This window comes from Hippocampus zosterae, chromosome 18 (genome assembly GCF_025434085.1).
Source record: "Hippocampus zosterae strain Florida chromosome 18, ASM2543408v3, whole genome shotgun sequence".
NCBI lineage: Eukaryota > Metazoa > Chordata > Actinopteri > Syngnathiformes > Syngnathidae > Hippocampus > Hippocampus zosterae.
In genome coordinates this window covers 2,958,591-2,980,994 of record NC_067468.1, presented here as the reverse complement: position 1 = coordinate 2,980,994, position 22,404 = coordinate 2,958,591, and the positions used below count along the sequence as shown (strand labels likewise).

Genomic DNA, 22,404 nt, shown 5'->3' with positions numbered 1-22,404 from the left:
CCTGAATCGGTTGCCAGCCAATCGCAGGGCACACATAGACGAACAACCATCCACGCTCACACTCACACCTAGGGACAATTTAGAGTGTTCAATCAGCCTGCCATGCATATTTTTGGAATGTGGGAGGAAACCGGAGCACCCGGAGAAAACCCACCGGGGAGAACATGCAAACTCCACACAGGGAGGCCGGAGCTGGATTCGAACCCGGTACCTCTGCACTGTGAAGCCACGTGCTAACCACTGGACTACCGGGCCGCCTGTATTCATAATGGATATTGCAATACCTTTCTCTATTTATCAACTTAGTTCTGATTTATCATTATATTTAATGTTTAGAATTTATCATTTTAACTCTGATTGGTGTAGGTTGTTTGTACTATTTTTTTGAATTTGTTTTTGAACTCAGCAAGCGATTTACTCATTTTGTGCATTTCACAATTTTAACTAATTCGCTGAATGTACGTGTACAGTACAGTCATGCAAGAGTTCGGGGTCCTAGGAGGTTAAAATATGTTTGTATTGTTTCTGTTTAACCCTCGTAGTCCACCGTTTGCGATAAATGCAAAATGATGTCTTTTAATCAAAGGCAAAGGCATTCGGAAAAACACGAGAGAGCTGAAACGTATGGGGGAGTTCTAAAATGGCCGAAATTTCATGATGTCACCGGCGGATAATTCTCAGGCATTGCAGCAATAATAAAAAACGTTTTGATTCCGTAATCTTCACAACTTACATATTTTGCACCATAGAGACCCATTATAATTCATATTTTTTAATGCATCGTAAACCTAATGTGTAAACATGCATTTCACGCGATTTTTACGCCAATCGCTTTGTTTTCGCTTGGACAGACGTATGCATGCCACATTGTTGGGTTGAGATCATTCCAATTGTGCAACTTTTAGGTGGTGCCAGAGGGTCGCAAATGAGTTTGCCTTTTTGCAGGAGGCTTCAAACCAATGCATTTTACATGAACACGTCCGGTCGGGATTGTTAGTAGGGCTTGGTTGGGACCTCCGGACACAATTTTTTTTTTCCTTTTGCAAAAAATAAAGAATAAAAAATCCTAAAGAACTACTAAAAACTATAAATGTATGGATAGCACAGATGACTCTGAACATTTTGAGTGTTTGAAAAAAAAAAAGAATGTTTGTATAACACGACATACATCATTTCCAAAATTGTAAAACGCGTAACTTAAGGGTTTTTGTTTCGAAGGACCTGAGGGTTAAATACGAAAAAAAAAAATCAAATGCCATAAATGCTATAAAACATACCGATGGAATGAGTAAGGGGCGAATTAAAAAATAAATAAAAATGTACAAGTGTCAAAGTCCCTTGTACATTTTTTGGCAGTTTTTAATCGAACAATATGAAAACAACAAACTGTCTTTTTCAGGACAGTTGCTGCAAATAACAAATTCAAGACCGACCATTTTTAGGTCGTGCACATGGCTCAAAACCACATTTACATACTTTGTTCACAGTGCTGACCCATGAAGCCAGTGCGACAGGTACATTGTCCAGAGATGTGATCACAGTCTGCTCCGTTCCTACATTGGCATCTCTGAGAACAATCCTTCCCATAAAATCCTAATGGACAACCTGCACGGGAGTCAAGACAACCAAAAGTCAAAACACTGGTTTAATTTAGAAAAAAACAGTCATCAGCTGTGACTATGAAGTCGTGTTATTCTGTTACTAATGCCAATACCCGGCAGCCAATATCGAGTGTTTTCATGCTGGTGAGAGTGAGCTATATGCTCGACATTCACAGGAATGTCGTAACCGAGATATTATCAAGACTACACACACACACACACACACACACACACACGCCTTATATATATCTTTGTTTCATTGTTTGCAACAAAAGCATGTACAGCAACAAACAAGTACGTGCTTCATGGAAATGAGTACTGTGTATGAAATTATAGTGTCAGTGAAACATGCATCCCTACATCGTCCATATATGACGTATATTCACTTTTTAAAAAATGAAATAAATCAAATTTCACTTTGATTTTGCTCCTTGTTTAACATTACCATCCATGAGTTTTTATTGTCTTAAAAACGGCTTTAACCTTTATTAAGCAGTGCTTGTTACCAAACAAAATTGATTAACCGTATTCAGTCAGTGTTAGTGCCTTTGAACAAGTTGAAAGTGTGAACTTTCAGGTTCATTACTGAACCAAACGATCAACTTCCTGCAGCTGAAGCACCAAGACAGAGTATGCTGTTGACTTGAATTATGTCCCATTGGTCTAAAGCTCAACCTATTTATTGGTATAATGAATAACATTTCCATTGCATAAGGACGGCGGAAAAAATCGTTGGCACCGCCCTACCCACTCTTGAGGACTTGCACACTGCAAGAATCAAGACAAGGGCACGGAAAATCCTCCTGGATCCCCCGCACCCTGCCCACCGCCTTTTCCAGCTACTCCCCTCAGGCAGACGCTACAGATCCATGCGCACCAAATCCAGTAGACACTTAAACAGCTTCTTCCCTCTAGCCATTAACTCCTTAAACAGTCACTGACGTAGTCACTCTTCTTGTACTACAAAATGGTACTACCAAACTACTGGTTACTCTAAAATGGTTCAATAATTTTGTTGTTTACGATGAAGACAAATTCCTTGTGTGTTCTACATACTTGGCCAATAAAGATGATTCTGATTCTGATAAGAACTTCTCAAGTAAACATTTTGTTTTTGACAATGCTATGCCAGCTAACTTGGCTGTAATATTAAGTCCCCGTTTTCTCTGAATGTTTGAGGGAAACAAAGAGCTTATTTTTGCTCAGTGTCTTAAAATGGAGTGTTTTGAGTTTAATTTTCCCAGTACTGTGTACAGTAGTTCAGGGGTATCCAAAGTCGGTCCTCAAGGGCCGCAGTCCTGCCTGTTTTCCAGCTCTCCCAGGAGCAACATGATTGATTCAAATAATCAGGAATGTTCTAATGCTGCATTAGAGCTGGCTGATGAGCTGATCATCTGAATCAGGTGTGTTGCAGCCGAGACAGATGGAAGACAGGCAGTACAGCGGCCCTCCAGGCCCAGAGCTGGACAAGCCTGCTGTAGTTAATTTACCGGTTACTTTACCCTCTTTATGCTTCCTCTCTATGTCTAAAAGTTGGACATTCTGCCAGCAGTTTCTGGCCTCCCGGTTTGATAAAAAATCCACCCTTTCCAAGATCGAGACAAGATGGAGTAAAAATGCTTTCGACTGAGACCCGTAAAAAGTTGAGACTGGTCTCAACACTACACGACTACATCAGTTTATGGTTGCTCCAATCGGTCAAGATAAGCAATCTTATTTTATGATAGCGACAGTGATTCTAAAGCGGGGGTTTGGAGCTGGGCGGGGGGTTGAAAGATGACAAGCACAATCGCTATCAAATAGGTATACAGTACACTACTATTAAGGAAAGAAAAATAAAAAGTCAATGTGTATTTGACTGACGTTGTGTGCAGTAAAGGCCGGTCCATCCTGGGGTGCACTTGCATTCTCCATCATAGGCACTGCAATAAGCGCCGTTGTGACAGTTACATGTGTGGATGCAGTTGGGTCCCCATTGAGCAGGAGGGCATGCTGCAAAACACAGACATCATCAAGTGTGGTGTGACGTACAGTGAAACCAAGGTAATGCAGTAAACCAGCGCCACACGTTTCACGTTTCAGTCAGGCGAGTGAACTAACGCTGAGAGCAGTCATTGCCGATCCATCCCGGAAAACACTGACAGGAGCCATCAATAGGGTTGCAGGTGCCGTTGTTGGTGCAAGTGCAGCTCAAGGCACATTTCTTCCCATAGTAACCACTGGGACACACTATACACAAGATCAAATGTCTTTCTCAAACAACAGCAATTTGCAACGCGATGACAAAAATATGTCATTGACAGTTATAGTTTGACTATTTGGTCGGGACCACCAGTATGCTGGAGTAAAGAAAGTCAGAGATGTGAGGTGTAATGCTCACCCTCATTGCAAAGGGACCCCTTAAAGCCTGGCAGACAGTCACACTGTCCACTCACATGGTGGCATGGTCCATTACTGTGGACACACTGGGGACATGTCTGACTGCAATGGTGACCAAAGTAACCTGGAGAGCAGACTGCAAAGAAAAAGGGACCCCATATTTAGTGAATTCATGTCTAAATCTCACTTAAACCCTTTAGAGGACAGCGGTTACTACAGTGGACAATGTATCATGTTATCAGGTTACAGGGTGCATGAAAGAATTGATGTTCATCACCACAGCAACGGTCAACCCCCTCAAAATGTACCAACTTCAATCTTTACTATACTGTACAGCAGCGTTGCCCAACCTTTTTTGAACCAAAGAACATATTTCACATTGAAGAAAGAGTCACTCCACATTACTGAGCAAAACAATTGAGAAAAAGTGGATACACGTGGTTAAAAATGTACCTTCCGTCTTCTAGTGGAAGAACATTTGATTGTTCTACCTGTTACTATACATGGTTTTTATAGATTGATTAACAAAACATTTTTAGGAGGGAGAAAATAAATAATTTTCCATCCAAGTAATTGGCAATGGGCAATTTCCCATGGCAGACTTGATACCACTCACGGCACACTGGTTGGGAATCACTGCTGTATACTGATGTCGTATAATAGAGTATAAACAAAATTTCAGGAAAAATAGACCTCCAAAATTGTACAAAAGCCTGTGTTTGTTTCATGATGGCTCTGCATATCCTGCATGACTGCTACAAACTGTTTTCACTCAGTTGGCATGAATAATCCAGTGTTTTGCTTTTTTATACAGTATAACACAGTTAACATTGAAAAGGTTTAACACTATCCTAAGATTGTAATTGAAACGGAACAATTCACAGGGATGAAAAAAGCGGAAAGGGGCGTGGAAGGGATGGGTGTGGGGCCACTTACAAAGTGGCACAAAACATGCTGAAGATGTATTCAATTTACACACTATTTGGAACTTTAACAGAAAAAAATCCCAAGATTGTTCACTATTCTTTCAAGTGAAAATTTGTGCAATTTTGCTTATGCATTCCTGGTGAGCACCAACATGTAACTTCAAATTTGCTGCTCAAAAGCAAAACTAATAAAGGAAACACTTTCCCTGCCATATTTAAGATTTGTTCATTACTTGTATTCATAAAGTGTTGTGTAAATGTGATAAAAAGCTGTTGATTCTTACCTCATACAGTGATAGTGAAGTCGTTACTAGTGGGGAAATAGAAATAGTGGCGGGGGTTCGCGAGGCTCCGTCGGGGGGGCGCGTTTGGCCTCGGGGTACATGCTTTTTTATTTTTATTTTATTTTTTACTGTCCTAGAATAACGTGCAATTGCACCACAACTACATTAGGGGGCAGTGCCGCTCGCCTTGGCAGAGTGGGCAGGGAACATTCGGTCGGTGTTTTGTTCACACTGAGCAGGCGCGCTTCGCCCACGGCACGGAGTATGAGTCGGAAGTGTTGACACGAAGTAGAGAGAGAGAGAGAGAGAGGGGGGGGGGGGGGGGAGAGGTCTACCGAAAACTATGACGAACCGTGTGTAGCGCTTGGCTTCACTGTGACTAAGGTGCGAGAAAAGACAGTGGGCAGCATGAAAGAATTCAGGCGTCACTTAAAGACATTACACCCCAATTCCGTTGATAAGAGTTTTTTTCAGCGAAAACGTGCCGAATATTGCCAACAATCATCCTGTTTTGTGACTGCTACTTGCATTTATCCAGACATTATTCATTCATTCATTCATTCATCTTCCGTACCGCTTGATCCTCACTAGGGTCGCGGGGGGTGCTGGAGCCCATCCCAGCCGTCTCCGGGCAGTAGGCAGGGGACACCCTGTATCGGTTGCCAGCCAATCGCAGGGCACACATAGACGAACAACCATCCACGCTCACACTCACACCTAGGGACAATTTAGAGTGTTCAATCAGCCTGCCATGCATATTTTTGGAATGTGGGAGGAAACCGTAGCACCCGGAGAAAACCCACGCAGGCCCGGGGAGAACATGCAAACTCCACACAGGGAGGCCGGAGCTGGAATCGAACCCGGTACCTCTGCACTGTGAAGCCGACGTGCTAACCACTGGACTACCGGGCCGCCCTCCAGACATTATCTCTGATTAAAAAAAAACAAAAACATCTGCACAAATTATTTTATATATTTTTGTTTTGCAGGTTAAAGGTTTTTTTAAGATTGTGCGTCTGAGTTCATGTTTCTGATCAGTTTGAATGCATTGTTATTTATTGATTTTATCTACTGGTAATTTTATTTTTCAGTATCGTATGGTTTGACATGGTCCGTCAAAAATTATTTATTGTTAATTTACTTTTACTTTTGAATTTGAGATGCACTTTAACTCTTTTCTGTTACAGTTAATAAAGCTATTCTTTGTTGTAAGTTGGTCCATATTTCTTTTTTTATTCTCTTATACGTTAATAAGATATAATATAGAGCTTTACCGGCGACATCGAGCTTTTTCACGAAATCCGACAAAAGCACAATGGTTCCGCTTTCCTGTTTCCTACTGTGGACACCGTCAGCTTTCTATCCAAGCAGTCCCATCGAAATGTGTTTTTCAGATCCGCATCTATCTGACGCACTTTAACTTTGTCGCGAGTCTCGATAACATTCGGCATTCACGAGATTGGGATTTAGGAAGGCGAATGTGATTTACATTTGCCGATATAGCGACCAATCACAACAAATAATACATTGGTTTTTAGCCCGTATAGGAAGTAACGACAAACTAACGCTTCGCGATAAAAAAACGGGATTCAAAATGGATGCTTGCAAACGTTACTTGTAAACATTACAATCCTCGAATCTGCCGAAGATATGTCCGCCCCCCCCCCCCCAAGATTTTTTTTACTGGAACAATATAATTTTTTCCAGTCCATTTTGACTGGAAAAAAAGCGGAATTCCACCAAAAAGCGGGAAAAAGCTCATTTCTTAATTCAGTGACTATTCTTTGCTTTGGTAAATTTGTTTTCACAAACATTAACAATAGTTTGGCGGCCCGGTAGTCCAGTGGTTAGCACGTCTGCTTCACAGTGCAGAGGTACCGGGTTCGATTCCAGCTCCGGCCTCCCTGCGTGGGTTTTCTCGGGGTGCTCCGGTTTCCTCAGACATTCCAAAAATATGCATGGCAGGCTGATTGAACACTCTAAAATTGTCCCTAGGTGTGAGTGTGAGCGTGGATGGTTGTTCGTCTATGTGTGCCCTGCGATTGGCTGGCAACTGATTCAGGGTGTCCCCCGCCTACTGCCCGGAGACGGCTGGGATGGGCTCCAGCACCCCCCGCGACCCTAGTGAGGATCAAGCGGTACGGAAGATGAATGAATGAATGAATGAATGAATAACAATAGTTTGTTTGACCTTAGAGATCTGGTTAAAGTATCTCTACTTAGTGTATCAGTTGTAGCCATGTTCAAGGCGTGACATCTTTATGACTCTGTTGAAAATATCAATAAATGTACAGTGTTAATATCACAATTTGAAATAAAGCACCTCATTAAAACTTCAACACTTACTCCTCTGACAGGTGCTGCCTCTGTATCCTGGTGCACACTCACATGTTCCTTCATCAGGAGAGCAGGATGCTCCATTCTTACAGTTACAGGTTAGGGAGCAGTTTGGGCCCCAGCGGCCCTCTGCACACACACTGTCACAGTGGATACCTGCTCTCTCACACACACGCACGCACACACGCACGCACACACACACACACACACACACACACACACACTGAGTAATGTAGTCTTGAACACTGTAAATAACTATTTTTTTCTTTTAGTCCACTTGCAGATCTCTGGGTCATGCGGTGTATTATGGGTGTCATGATCCTATGCTTGTGTGTCTCCGAAAGGTGACAGAGGAGGGCTTTCGCTCCCGCATGCACCCCTGCTGCCAATTTGTTCATCAAGTTAAGCCATGTATTTAAGGACTTCCAAAGCGCCAAGTCTTAGACCAGTGGTCCCCAAACGTTTTCCTGTGAGGGCCACATAACTTTTCGCTTCTCTGATGGGGGGGCCGGGGTCAGTTTGTAACAGCAAAAGTGTGACTGCAAGAATACCTAGACGTAAAAATGTATTGTTTCCCAGACACCCACACAAAATCAAATAACTTTTTTTGATACACTCGCGGTATTAAAGACGTCTTTCTTCTCGGGACACACCACCTCTGCGACAGCATTCATGCATTTCTTGACAAACTCTCCTTACTGCTGCTTGCTATCAGTTGAGCAAACCGAAAGCTAGCCCGAACAGATGGCTGGTTCAGCTGAGCTTGGCGTACAAATGTATTTTGCTGAGCTAACGTTCCTCTTTTTAGCGTTGACAGTTTGTCTGCTCTCAAAAAATTGTACTTGTTGTTGTGATGGGATTCATAGTGTCTCCGCAGATTGTATTCTTTGAATACCGCCACCAACAGGTGAGACAGACAATCTTTTCTTTGCATTGAAAAAAAAATTGTTTCTCCATTTTGGGTTAAATTCCCTGTATTCTGAATAATTTTTTTCTATTACCTCACCTTTTCGCCATGATTACGTTCTCTTTGAGAGGGACGGGTTTAGGATTTTTTTTCTGGTGTTGCCAGATAACGGCGCAGAAGGATGGAAAAAATGTCATGTTAGATGTGTTTATGAAATTGTTACTAGCTAATAGTTAATCATGAAAATTGTTCATAACTAAGGAATATTTTATTGCAAAAGCCAAATTTTATGATAAAATACAAATATACATAGATGAAAAATAAATCAAAAGACTCTCTTGTATTGTTCAGGATCCGGCCCGCGGGCCGTAGTTTGGTGTCTTAGACCTATCGATCTCGGCATTGTCTTTTTCCCGTCCTCTAGTCTCTCACCTTGTAAGCATTTATATTATTTTGTCTTTGCTCTTGCTCTTGTTTTTATTTTCGTGTAATTGGAACAGGGTGCCACAACAACAGGAGGCAAAAGAAGGGCCAAGTATTTCCTACATGCTACCAACAGAAGAACCAATTGAGTTGTGGTGCTGGCGTTGGGTGGAAGGGTCCTCAGGCCCATGGATAATTACGCCCACAGCGCTTCACAAAATCCCCTGTGGGTTGGTCAACTCATGCCAAGAATGTAAAATGATTGATCTGAAAATCGACAAATCGCGATTTTATTAAAATTTTCATCAGCTCTTGTAAGCTGCAAGCTTGTAAGCCCGTTGGTATAGGCCGGGGGTCGGCAACAAGCGGCTCCAGAGCCGCATGCGGCTCTTTAGCGCCATCTAGTGGCTACCTGAATCTTTAGAAAAAATGTTTGAAAATGGAAAAAGATATTGATATTGGGCTAATATAGCTCAAAAAGATATAGATACATGTTGCAGCTACGTAAAAAGAGAGCTGTGGTGTTGTTTTTTTAAAACATACACTTTATTTATGTTTTTAACAGTCTCGACAAACACAGACACGTCTGTGTCCGACTCTGTGCCTTCTTTTCTCGTTCGACTCGAGAAGCGTTCAAATACAGCCTCCGAAAAATGGAAATTAATGATCATTTCACTGGCACTAAGAAAAGAGAAAATAATGCACCAAAACAAAAAACAAAAAATCAAGCGAGGAAATCACAAAATAAATTCTATGGAGGCATTTGTGAACACGCAACAAAGGAATGAATAACAAAACATTTTGAGACAGTCCAGTCTCCTACATACATACAGCATGTGTTTCCTTCATTGTAAGTTTTATAGAAGGCTTTTATTTTTTTGCGGCTCCAGACATATTTGTTGTTGTTTTTTTTGGTCCTAAATGGCTCTTTCAACATTTTGGGTTGCCGACCCCTGGTATAGGCCATAGGTGTCGAACTCCAGTCCTGCAGGGCCACCTTCATGCATGTTTTCCATCTTTCAATGTTCCGACACACCTGATTCAAATGAACAGGATCTATATCAGGCTTCTGCAGAGCTTGCTGATGAGCTGATCATTTGAACTAGGTGTGTTGCAACAGCAAGGGATGGAAAGTATGCAGGATGACATTCAGGACAGGAATTTGATATCTATGGCATATCCGTTCCTGGTGAAGACTCAATTTTCCCTTACCAGTCCATCCAGCCAGGCAGTGGCAGTACCCAGTGGTGTGATGACATCCGTCAGCATGACTACAGTCACAGCGCTCTTTACAGTCAAGACCGTAGGTACCATCCTAGCCAAAAGCAAATGTTAACATCAAAGGCCAATTATTGTGAATTTCATTTTGATTCCATTAATAATGCAGTTGGATTTACTTGGGAGAAAAAGTGTTTTTACCTGGCACTGCAGGTCACATTTATTTCCTCTCCAGCCTGCAGCACATGTACAGTGACCAGTCACTGCATCACAAGCACCTTCATTCCCACACAGACAGGTCATGTTACAGCCAAGACCCCACGTACCACTAGGGCAGTTGATGGAACAGTCCACTCCGTGCCACCCTGATTTAAAGATAGGCTGTAATTATTTATGTGGATAAAACCATTTCCCCATTCCAAAGGTGCAGTGTGTAGGCTCAGTGTGTCGCCTGGGGACTGGAATCAGATTTGTGTCAATGTTGAGGTTGGGAGAACTGTTTGCAAAATCCCTCTCAGTGGCATAATCCAGAGCCTCCATCCTTCCCCATGACAGAGTTACTGTAACTCCACTGCAATTAAGTTCCTGCGAAACCTCAACACAGTGCGACCTAGATTTAACGGACCCGGGAACAGCAGACCCCACATTAACAAACAGACAGTATTGTCCACTCTGCTCAAATCGCCCATTCGAAAGCAGCTGTTTAAGTCTGTTAGCTGCAAATTGGCCACCATTTGCCACAGTGACGCTGTGGTGCCATTACAGACCGAAACTGGTCACATGTTTCTGGCTTGCGCTGCTCTCATCATTGACAAACGCACTTTGAATAGAATAGAATGGGCTAAAATTTTAGCCGCTAAAATGTGTGCCAATGTAGCAGCCATGTTAGCATGGGTGCAAGTCACTGGAAAGCATAGACCAGGGGTGGGCAAACCTTTTGGCTCGCGGGCCACATTGATTTCTAAATTTGACAGGTGGGCCGGGTCAGCACAAGATACGGTTCATATAAAAAACTGTACATGTTGACAGTCCATACATCAACAGAACAAAAGCATTAAAGTATTACCTTTCTTTTTTTTTTTTAAATGAGAACAGTGAAGCAACTGTAGTATATGTCCTGTATGAACGTCCAAGTATGTTAACAACATACTTGTGTGACAACACAAGCAACAAAGTGCAGCATTATATTGCCCCAAAACTGCAGCATACAGTACAGGTAGGTGACAAAATATAACAAAGTTATGACTATTTGCTACAAAATGACACAAGTAAAAGACCTGGTGGTTTCTTTCCACTCACTCACTGTCTTGAACTTTACTTCAATCACCACACAAGACAGCGTTGCTCAGTTGATGTCGTGCATTGAAATTTTGATGCCAGCCACGGGACGCTTCGAAGTCTTCGATGTCCATAGTTAGAGTTATGGAATTCGCTTTCTCTCTTATTAGCGGTCCAGTTTGTGGAAAGTTTTTAGCATGATAACAGTCAACTAGGAAACAGCCATACCAGGAAACGTGTATTTACTCGACTGTCCGTCGAGCCGCAAGCAATTCACTCTGAGCAAGGAAATAGCCAGAATCGGACTGAGCAAGAATCACTTCCTTGTTTTTCAAAGTTCCGTAGATTTGGGACTTTCAGACTCCAAACGTCTCCTGAATGTTTCGTATTTTGTAACCTGCTTCGTTTAATCAGATACACTTCACTTTCTCTTTACTCTTTACTTTCTCTTTACTCTCTTTACAGGCCATTACTGTTTCTCTTCGTTTGGATGCCATGATCTACAGGACGTAGAAATATTCGCAATTCCAGTAAAACTCACTGCAATAGTCTCTTGCATGTCACTGTTTTGGATCCAATGATAGAAATTAGCGGCGCGGACAGCCGGACACACTTATTCCGTTGTATCAAGCAGGAGTTGCTTGAGTTGGTGCTACTGCGGGCTTCCGTGTCATCTGCACCTCCCTCCCTGTGCTCTGCAACTTCAAGTAACTGCGCCACCTGGCGTTGAAATGCATGTCATTACAAGTCCAAATTAAATGAATGCAATCATTTACATTGAACCTTAATTGTGTACCATCCTTCGGCGGGCCGGATTAAAAAGACCAACGGGCCGGATCCGGCCCGCGGGCCGTAGTTTGCTCACCCCTGGCATAGACGTTAGTTTAGCATCGCCAGAGGCACGCATGTTGTATTGACCTATTCATATCAATGGCTGTTCCTTTCACTGGAGCCAGTTTATGGAATATGCTATTTTGGTACATTACTCAGTTGTATTTTGTAAATCCTGATCTGTCTATCTACAAGTATATGGCATCTAATCATAACGTAAGTGAAAAAAGTAATCACTAACATTGTGGCCTGCATGCTGTTATCCTCCTCTCAAGCACCAACTTTGGATAAACTCTAATAAAACTTTTCACTTTCAAGTTTTTTTTCTTTTAAGATATTTATTTCACTCATTTTGTGATGTACAGTATGTACTCTGCATTTTTTGGGTGTTTTGAGGCCACAAAAAATGTACTTCAATGTCTTCGACAATCATCTAACGGATAACCCCTTTTAGTTGGTTGAGGTTCCATTGGCCTTACCCTATTCTTCGGCTCACCTGGTTTACAAAAGCAGGATCCATCCACTGGTGAACACTGCGCTCCATTCTTACAATTACAGGTGGAGGAGCAGTTCGCTCCATGAGATCCTGCTGGGCATTGGACTGAACAGTCAAAACCCTGGAAAAAAATGAACGGTTCGATGAAATCAGAGGAGTGTGTGTATTCTAGGGCTGGATTTACTTTACAAGGTTCAATTGTCACAATTTTAATTACTTGCTCTGACCTGGCCCATTTCAGATACTTATTTTGGCAGCTAAAGAGAAAAAAAAACATATGAAATTGGATATCCTCAGAAGCAGACCTCTTCCAAATGTGTCAAATGGACAATTTTGAGTGTTGACTTGCATGTGTTGGAAAGACAAAAGACACCCGAGTGCCCAGAGAAAACCTCACACTGAAAGACGACAGCCAAGAGTTGAACCATGAGCCTCAGAATTGTGAAGCAAATGTGCTAACCTCTTGCACAGGGGTGCCCAACCTTTTTTCAGCGAAGATCTACTTTTCAAGCTAACCAACCTTCCTCAATCGACCGTGACTGTGACTGCACGTGCACGCATAAACCACATGCATGCATCCCAGACACATGCGCATACACGCATGCCCTAATGGCCTCTAACATGAATGAAACAGAAAGGTAAAGTAGGTACAAGAGTTTGTGAAAAGGAAATCACTGCCTATCTTAGTGGGAGACCTGATGCGGTAGCATGGGATGCACTTTTGCAGCATGTTAAATGCATGAACATCACTGTCATAGCTCACGAGTACCATTTTAAAATGCTTCTTCTGGCACTCCAGAGTCTGATTCTTTGATAAAGCCATCGGTGAATTGCAGGTCAAACAAACTTTGAATGAGAATAAACATAAAAATAGATATATCTCAGAGGCTCTGATCGCGAGCTGCAATTGCACACTGACCGCTAACAACTTCCACTTATGGAGGTGATGCACCACCATTGGTTAAATAAGGGGTGGGCAAACTTTTTGGCTCGGGGGCCACATTGACTTTTAAAATTTGACAGAAGGGCCAGGTCAGCACAAGCTATGGTGCATAAAAAAAAACTGCATTTGTTGACAGTCCATATCAAACATCAACAGAACAAAAGCATGAAAGTACTGTATTAATATACTTTTCAAAATGACAACAGTGTTGTTGATGACCTGTTTTAGCCTGTGCATTGCTGCACATGGGTTGTGATCAGACCAATAGAAGTAGAGCAATACAGAGGTCCTAGGTGTTCGATAAGATCCCCCCTCCCCCTCTGTGTTCTGCAACTCCAAGTCAATGCGCCACCTGGCGGTGAAATGCCTGTCATTACAAGTCCAAATGAAATGAATGCAATCATTCTCATCGAACCTTAATTGTGGACCAACCTTCGGAGGGCCGGATTAAAAATACCAACGGGCCGGATCTGGCCTGCGGGCCGTAGTTTGCCCACCACTACGTTAAATACTTCTTTTTTTCACGTTTCCCCCCGCGATCATTTTGGGACCAGTTCGCAAGCTCCCGGTCGATGACGATCGACTGTTTGGGCACCCCTACTTTAACTGGAATGCTTATAGTAAGAATCCAATAAGGGAAATAATCTTAATTATCATACCGACTAAGAATTGGCTTTAGCACTTTACTATTATGAGAAATATTGAAAAGGATTACCAAGAAGCCTGGAGCACAAAAACATTTTCCTGTAACACTGTGGCAGTCTGCACCATTCTGGCACTGGCACATCTGCTGGCAGGACTCGCCAAAGAATCCTGGACGGCATGTCTCATTGCAGTAGAGTCCAGACCAACCTGACAGACATGTACACTCCCCTGACATTGGATGGCAGCTGGTGGCAGAAAAATACAGTGTTAAGGATTGAAATTGTTTTTTGTTAGGTCATTATTTTTATTGTGGTTATTTGTCCATCCACCCGTTTTCTATTCCACTTGACCGCATTAAGGTCACCAGTGAGCTGAAGCCTATTCCCTCTGACTTTTGGCAAAAGGCGGGGCACATCTTGGACTGGTCAGCATTCATTCACACAACACAAGAGTCTAACATGCATGCCTCAGGAATGCAAGAAAAATCATGCAAGCGAGAGAGGTCCTGAGCCGAGATTTAAAGCCTGCACCTCTCGGCTGTGGAACATATTTGTGCTCATTCATAAGAACATAATTCATAATAATGTATATGTATGTTTTTGGGGTGGGAGAGGCGGGGCGGGAGGTTGGGGGGGTGTTCAGTGAATGAAGTAGGTTCTGATCGACCTTTGTTCTTGACACAAAATAATAACAAATTTGAAAATTAGCATAATAGGTATAAAAACTAGTTTTGATAGAATGGATTTTTTTGGGGCGGCTTTCCCGAGTCTCCCATGTCCGTGGTTTGTCTTACTTCCTTACTTCTACCTTATCAAGGTGATTACGTCGGATATGAAAATATATTCCATAAAAAAATACAATACAAATAAATACGAGCAGCATGGGAGTAAAATTATTCACAGTGAACGTACAAGTTTGAATGGAGCACCGCTTGATGCAACTAGCGCTATTTGACTGTCGCTGCTGGAAAGCCCCGGTGCACTTGTGTTTTTGGAGCCTGTAATGGGCTACATTTTTTTAGTGGAGATGACGGCGCTATTGGACAGTATGCACTGGTGCTGTTGGATGGATGGCTCGTTGAGCCAAGGATGAGGAGAGAGGAGCATTGGTGCGGAGCGTGGATGCATACTTGGAACTGAGAGTCACCGCTTGGAATTGAAACGGATTTACATGGAACAGGAGAAGTGAGCCCAATCTTTTTTTTCGTCAGTAGATGCTACCGTTTCATGGTTACTTTCAACCTCAGCTTGTAGCAGACAAGTGCATATTTTGAGCATGACATCTCTGATTGACTGCTTCAAACAACAAAGCTTATGCAGTAAAAGTGGTTAAGATTTTATGACTGTCCGTGTTTTATGTTATGTGTTGTGTTATATTATTTAGTTATTTTATGTTGAGTGTTATGTAAAGTGGTTTGTTACATGGGCAGCTGTTGTTAAAGCGCGATATGAATAAAGATGTATTGTATTGTAAAAGAGGTTTTGTAGTGTACTTGGAGTGAGAGTGACTTGTGGGGTAAAGGTTACACACACAGGTTGTATCAGATTGTTTCGTGCTGGTCCTCCTGAAACAAGAGGACAATTGAGAATCAACCTGACAGCTGCTCGCTCTCCAACATGATGTCCACCCAGGCTTCTGAACATCACTGACAGTTAGTGAACCACAGCTGTCATCACACCGTCAAACACAATACAGTTCAGCCTCCAAAGCGAAAAGCCACTTATACATGACGACCTTATAATTTAATTTTGATTTTGGGAAACTATTTCTTCTGAGGTTAAAATGATTGCTGTGCAACAAGTCAGCATCTTATAGGCAATCAGAGGGAAATCTCAAATTGTAATTCTGGATAGTGTACCTTTTCTTTGGATTTCCGTGACACTTTTACACATCGCAAAAGAAAAACGTGACTAGAAAAAAAACCCAGTACAGCTGAAGTTTGGGAAATCCTATTCAAAGCAGTAGGACACTCACACCAGCATTATAAAAAAGTGAAATCTTCATCGGGATTTACCTTTGAATGATGCCTTCATTTGATATGAAAGACTTTAGTCTTTGTTAATTAATATGTTACTATTATCATTTAACTTTTTCTTAAACCTATCAAGTCAAATCAACAGTATTTATAGAGCACTTTCAAACAGCCATCGCTGCATACAAAGTGCTTGTCACGGTTATGTTTCAGTCTGGCCAGCAGGTGGCATCAGCGGACTTTTGGTGCACACCTGCTGCCAATCTATGATTAGTTTCAGTCTGTATTTAAGGAGCCCTCTGACATGCACATATCGCTGGAGTATTGTATTTCGCCTTGCTACTTCCTTGCTCATTGACTGCTATTGCTACAGACCTCGTCGTGTTTCGCTTTTTGAACTCTAGGTGCTCATTATTTTGTAAGTATGGTTCTTTGTTTGTGATTTGGCTCTCGCTTGCGTGTAGTGGTTACATTGTTTTTTGTTTGCCTTCGCGATTCTTATTTTCCCCCCTTGCCTTTTGTGCCAGCGCTTATTGTTATTCGTTCTTTGTGCCCTCTGGTCCTCGTTTTGACCAGCACTTTATGTTACTACTTTGTCGGTGTGAATTTTTGTAGATTAAACCCTTTTGCTACGGAGACCTTGTTTGGTGTCTGCATTTCGGGGATCCACTTCCTTATTTTTTGTTGTGCACGAAGCAATTATCCTATCGCTTCGCGCACAACGTGACAGAATACTCCAGCCAACATGGATCCCGCAGACCTCAACAAGATTATGACCGCCTTGACCAGCCAAGGACAACTGGTGGGTCAGCAGGAACAAGCGCTCGCGGAACTCCGGGGCACGGTCTCCCTGCTGGCCCATCGACTCGAAATTTTGGGTTCACCGGTGGAGCGGGAACCCGATATCCCACACCCACGCGTTATGGTGGAGAACTTGGGCTCAGTGAACAATTTCTTCACCAATGCTCGTTGGTATTCGACCAACAACCTTACAGCTATGCCAAGGATAAAACCAAGGTGGCGTTCATAATGAGTCTATTGACTGGTCAGGCGGCGTCATGGGCGTTGGAAGTGAGCAATGCTAAACGCGGCCTTCGGTCTTCCTTCCCTGATTTTGTGGCAGAGTTTCGACGGGTCTTCCACCATCCAGTGATGGGAAGAGAGGCCGAAGGTCGGTTACTAGAGTATCGGCAAGGAAAGCAATCAGTGGCCGAATACTCTATTTCGTTTCGCATTTTGGCAGCCCGTAGCGGTTACGGGGACCGCGCGCTGTGTCGTTTGTTTCGCCGCGGGTTAAGTGTTGCTTTAAAGGATGAACTGGCTACCCGCGATGATAGCACCAACCTGGAGGAGCTCATCAGTCTGGCCCTCGTCATGGACAACCGCTTGCGGGAGCGTGAGAGGGAACGCATGCACGAACAAGGAACTACCCGTTTTCAACCCCGACGTGCGGGTAGTCGGCCGGCTGAACACGAGTCCAGGCGACCATCCGGACCCGAGCGTCATTCGAGTTCCAGTCCAGCCGACGCAGAGGAGGAACCCCTGCAGCTGGTAGGAGGACGTGTGGGTCTCGAGGAGTCCAGGGCAGGACGTCCCAAGAGACTCGAGTTGGACGGTACTCTTTATGGTCTATCACGGACTCTTCCGGTTCGGGCATTGGTGGATTCGGGGGCGGACTACTGTTTCATGGACACAGAAATGGCTAACAAACTGGGTTGTCCGGTAGAGGAGTTAAATGAGGTCAAGAGGGTTCACGATCTTGATGGGCGACTCCTGGCGGAAGTTAAACAGATCACAGGGCCTATAATGTTGAGGTTATCGGGCAATCATGTCGAACATCGGAGGTTTTTTCTGATGCGGTCCCGATCTGTACCATTAATCCAGGGTTACCCTGGCTAAGAACCCATAATCCAGTCATCTCATGGGAACGCCCTGCAATTGAGAATTGGAGTCCGTTTTGCTATGCTCACTGTTTGCAGTCTGCGGTGGGGGGTAGAGGGCTTCCTCGTAACGACCCGCCGGAATCTATTTGTTTAGAAAAAGTCCCGAGTATCTATTATGATTTGCGAAGTGTTTAGTAAGGACCGTGCTCAGTCTTTGCCGCCTCACCGGCCGTACGATTGTGCCATCGACTTACTCGCTAATACCCCCCTTCCAGGTTCTCGTTTGTATCAAGTTTCCCACAAGGAACAAGAAGCATTGAGGGAGTACATTGACGCCTCCCTCACCGCTGGCCTTATTAGACCATCTAGATCTCCTTTGGGGGCTGGATTCTTTTTCATAGAAAAGACAAGTCATAGTCTACACACGTCCGTGTGTAGACTATCGGGGACTTAATGAAATCACCATAAAGAATAAATATCCACTTCCGCTATTAGATTCCGCGTTTGCCCCTCTCCAATCTGCAACCATCTTCACAAAACTTGATCTACGTAGTGCCTACCATTTAGTCCGCATACGAGAGGGGGATGAATGGAAAACTGCATTCAAGACCCCACCGGGACATTTTGAGTATTTGGTCATGCCTTTCGGGTTGACCAACGCACCCGCAGTCTTTCAGAGTCTTATTAATGACGTTTTGAGAGATTTACTGAACGTGTTTTGCTTTGTTTATGTGGATGACATATTGATTTTTTCTCGTACGCTTAAAGAGCACCAACACCACGTCCGGCTAGTCTTGCAGCGTCTCTTGGAGAATTGACTCTTCGTTAAAGCAGAGAAATGCGAGTTTCATGTGGAGTCAGTTTCGTTTCTTGGTTTTGTCATAGAGAAGGGTCAGCTGAGAGCGGATTCCGCCAAGACTAAGGCGGTGGTAGAGTGGCCTACACCCACCACGAGGAAACGACTACAACGTTTCTTGGGTTTCGCCAATTTTTACCGACGATTCATCAGGAACCATAGCCAGAGAGCCCTTCCGTTAACCCGGTTGACATCAGTCAAGTTTCCCTTTAGGTGGGACTCGGATGCTGACAATGCGTTTAGCGAATTAAAGAAGGCTTTCACCAACCCCCCTGTTTTGCAACATCCTAACCCCGAAGTTCCTTTTGTGGTAGAGGTGGACGCTTCCGAGACTGGAGTGGGGGCGGTATTGTCGCAGCGTTCCCCAGTCGACCAGAGACTCCACCCTTGCGCCTTCTTCTCTCGTTGTCTCAGTCCCGCGGAGACCAACTATGATGTGGGAAATCGTGAATTACTGGCCGTCGTTTCATCTCTACAAGAGTGGAGGCACTGGCTCGAGGGGACTAAGGAACCCTTCACTGTGTACACCGACCACAAGAACCTCGCATACATTCACTCTGCCAAGAGACTGAACTCACGTCAAGCCCGGTGGGCCCTACTACTTGCGCGCTACAACTTTACTTTCACCTATTGTCCAGGGTCCAAGAACATAAGACCAGATGCCCTGTCGCGTATCCATGACCCCGCTGAGAGGAGCAGCGAACCAGGGAGCATTCTACCGGACCACTGCATCCTGGGGGCGCTGAGGTGGGAGATTGAGCGTAAGGTCCAAGAGGCCCAAGACGGAACCCAAGCCCCGGCTGGCTGTCCTGCTGGTAAACTCTTTGTACCCCCACCTCTGCGTTCAGAGGTGTTGCAGTGGGGGCACTCGTCAAAGGTGGCTTGCCATCCTGGGATGAATCGGACCCGGCATCTTGTCTCCCAGGGATTTTGGTGGCCGGAGCTGCGGAAGGACGTTCTGGATTTCGTCAAGGCCTGCTCCACCTGTGCCTGTAGTAAGGCCTCTCACCAGCCTCCAGCAGGGTTGCTTCAACCCCTTCCCGTTCCACCTCGACCCTGGTCTCACATCTCCATGGACTTTGTCACCGGCCTCCCTCCTTCCCGGGGAAAGTCCGTTATTCTTACCATTGTGGACCGCTTCTCTAAAATTGCTCCATTTGTTCCCTTGTCAAAGTTACCGTCTGCCTTGGAGACCGCTGACCTCCTCGTTCGCCATGTCTTCCGGTTCCATGGGATTCCCGTGGACATTGTGTCGGACCGGGGACCCCAATTTGTCTCCAGGGTGTGGAAGCGGTTCTGTCTAGCCCTGGGAGCCACGGCAAGTCTCTCGTCAGGCTACCACCCGCAGTCCAACGGACTGACTGAGCGCATGAACCAGGACCTGGAGGCGGTTCTGCGTTGCGTGTGTCTCCATCGTCCATCATGGTCTGTTCACCTGCCCTGGGTGGAATATGCCCATAACACTCTCGTCTCGTCAGCCACAGGTCGGTCTCCTCGTATGTTGAAAGAGACCAGGGCCGCGTTGTCTCGCACCGCCTCCAGGAACCGGATGATCGCAGATCGTCGTCGTAGGCCGGCGCCGGCCTATCAGGTGGGCCAGGAAGTGTGGCTGTCGACGAGGGATCTGCGTCTGGCCGGCACTTCGAGCAAGTTGGGGCCCCGCTTCACGGGACCGTTCGTGGTGGACTCGATCATCAGCCCCGTCTCCGTCAAGCTCCGGTTGCCGCCCACCATGAAGGTCCACCCAGTCTTCCACGTCTCCCTGCTTAAACCGGTGGCCACCAGGCCCTTGGCTCCGCCTCCCACCTCGCCTCCTCCTCCACGGATTATCGATGGTGACCCGGTGTACACGGTGCGGGAAATTTTGGACTCTCGGCGCAGGGGTAAGGGGTTCCAGTACCTGGTCGACTGGGAGGGCTACGGCCCGGAGGATCGGCAATGGGTCCCCCGCTCCTGGATCTTGGACCCGTCCCTTCTCCGCGCTTTCCACGCTCCGAAGCCGGGTAGTCCGCCAGGAGGCGTCCGCTGAGGGGGTTTGGGGGGGGGTGGGTACTATAACGGTTATGTTTCAGTCTGGCCAGCAGGTGGCATCAGCGGACTTTTGGTGCACACCTGCTGCCAATCTATGATTAGTCTCAGTCTGTATTTAAGGAGCCCTCTGACATGCACATATCGCTGGAGTATTGTATTTCGCCTTGCTACTTCCTTGCTCATGGACTGCTATTGCTACAGACCTCATCGTGTTTCGCTTTTTGAACTCTCGGTGCTCATTATTTTGTAAGTATGGTTCTTTTTTTGTTTGCCTTCGCAATTCTTATTTTCCCCCCTTGCCTTTTGTGCAAGCGCTTTTTGTTATTCGTTCTTTGTGCCCTCTGGTCCTCGTTTTGACCAGCACTTTATGTTACTACTTTGTCGGTGCGAATTTTTGTAGATTAAACCCTTTTGCTACGGAGACCTTGTTTGGTGTCTGCATTTCGGCGATCCACTTCCTTATTTTTTGTTTTGCACGAAGCAATTATCCTATCGCTTCGCGCACAACGTGACAGTGCTGTACGTGGAGCAATTTAACATGCACAATAAACAGTAAGACAAATCGGTAATAAAGGCGGTAGAAAGCACCAAACCGTAAAACCAAGAACAAATCTATGTCATGCTGAGTCGAATGCCGAAGAATACAACTGAGTTTTGAGGAGGGCTTTGAAGATGGGCAGCAAGGAGGCTTGCCGAATGTTCAGTGGGAGGTCATTCCAGAGAGGGACCAGCAACAGAAAAGGCTCGATCCCCTCTGAGCCTCAGTTTAGTTCTTGGTAGGTGTGTAGGGGCGGATGAGCTCAGAGAGGTAAGGTGGTGCGAGATTATTCAGAGATTTGAAATCAAAGAGGAGGATCTTGAAAATAACTTGAAAATAAAATAAAATGAATGGGGAGCCAGTGAAGGGATGCCAGAGTAGGAGTTATGTGCTCCCTCTTACGAGTAACAGTCAAGAGGCGAGCAGCGACATTCTGGACCAGCTGAAGGCGCTTAATGGAGGACTGGCTGACTCCAAAGTAAAGGACATTGCAGTAATCGAGCCGGGATGTGACAAAGGCATGAATTATTGTCTCAAGTGAACTGATTAATATTGCGTTTGTGGAATATTAATTGAAATCCACCTGTTTTTATCCATATCAGGGGAGGACCATGTTGTCTTGTATTTTGGATTTTGCCTTAGGCATTGCGATGTTATTGTCTGTTGCCAGCATGCTTCAGTCCAAAGCAAAATGGACACCCGCTGAGATGGATAAAAGTATGGAGGGTCATTCAATACATGAGGTGAATTTTTGGGTATAAGGACTTGTGATACAGATAGAAGTCAGTCATCTTATAACCTCTGCCTCCCGCGTCCTAGACGCATAATTTTCCCGCGCAGTTCCAAATAATGTGCA

The 22,404-nt window shown here is 44.6% G+C and overlaps 1 protein-coding gene across 3 annotated transcripts in view; it reads right to left on the bottom strand.

Moving 5' to 3' along the window:
- The window catches only part of megf10 (multiple EGF-like-domains 10), a 128,628-nt gene that overhangs the window by 23,787 nt on the left and 82,437 nt on the right, over positions 1-22,404 (bottom strand). For all 3 annotated transcript variants that reach the window (XM_052050064.1, XM_052050065.1, XM_052050066.1), the window contains exons 10-18: positions 14,339-14,513; positions 12,681-12,801; positions 10,277-10,440; positions 10,070-10,172; positions 7,537-7,683; positions 3,982-4,116; positions 3,702-3,830; positions 3,465-3,593; positions 1,477-1,605 (exon numbers count right to left, since the gene is read on the bottom strand). In XM_052050064.1, the coding sequence (XP_051906024.1) occupies positions 1,477-1,605; positions 3,465-3,593; positions 3,702-3,830; positions 3,982-4,116; positions 7,537-7,683; positions 10,070-10,172; positions 10,277-10,440; positions 12,681-12,801; positions 14,339-14,513 (1,232 nt within the window). The remainder of the gene's footprint in view (positions 1-1,476; positions 1,606-3,464; positions 3,594-3,701; positions 3,831-3,981; positions 4,117-7,536; positions 7,684-10,069; positions 10,173-10,276; positions 10,441-12,680; positions 12,802-14,338; positions 14,514-22,404) is intronic.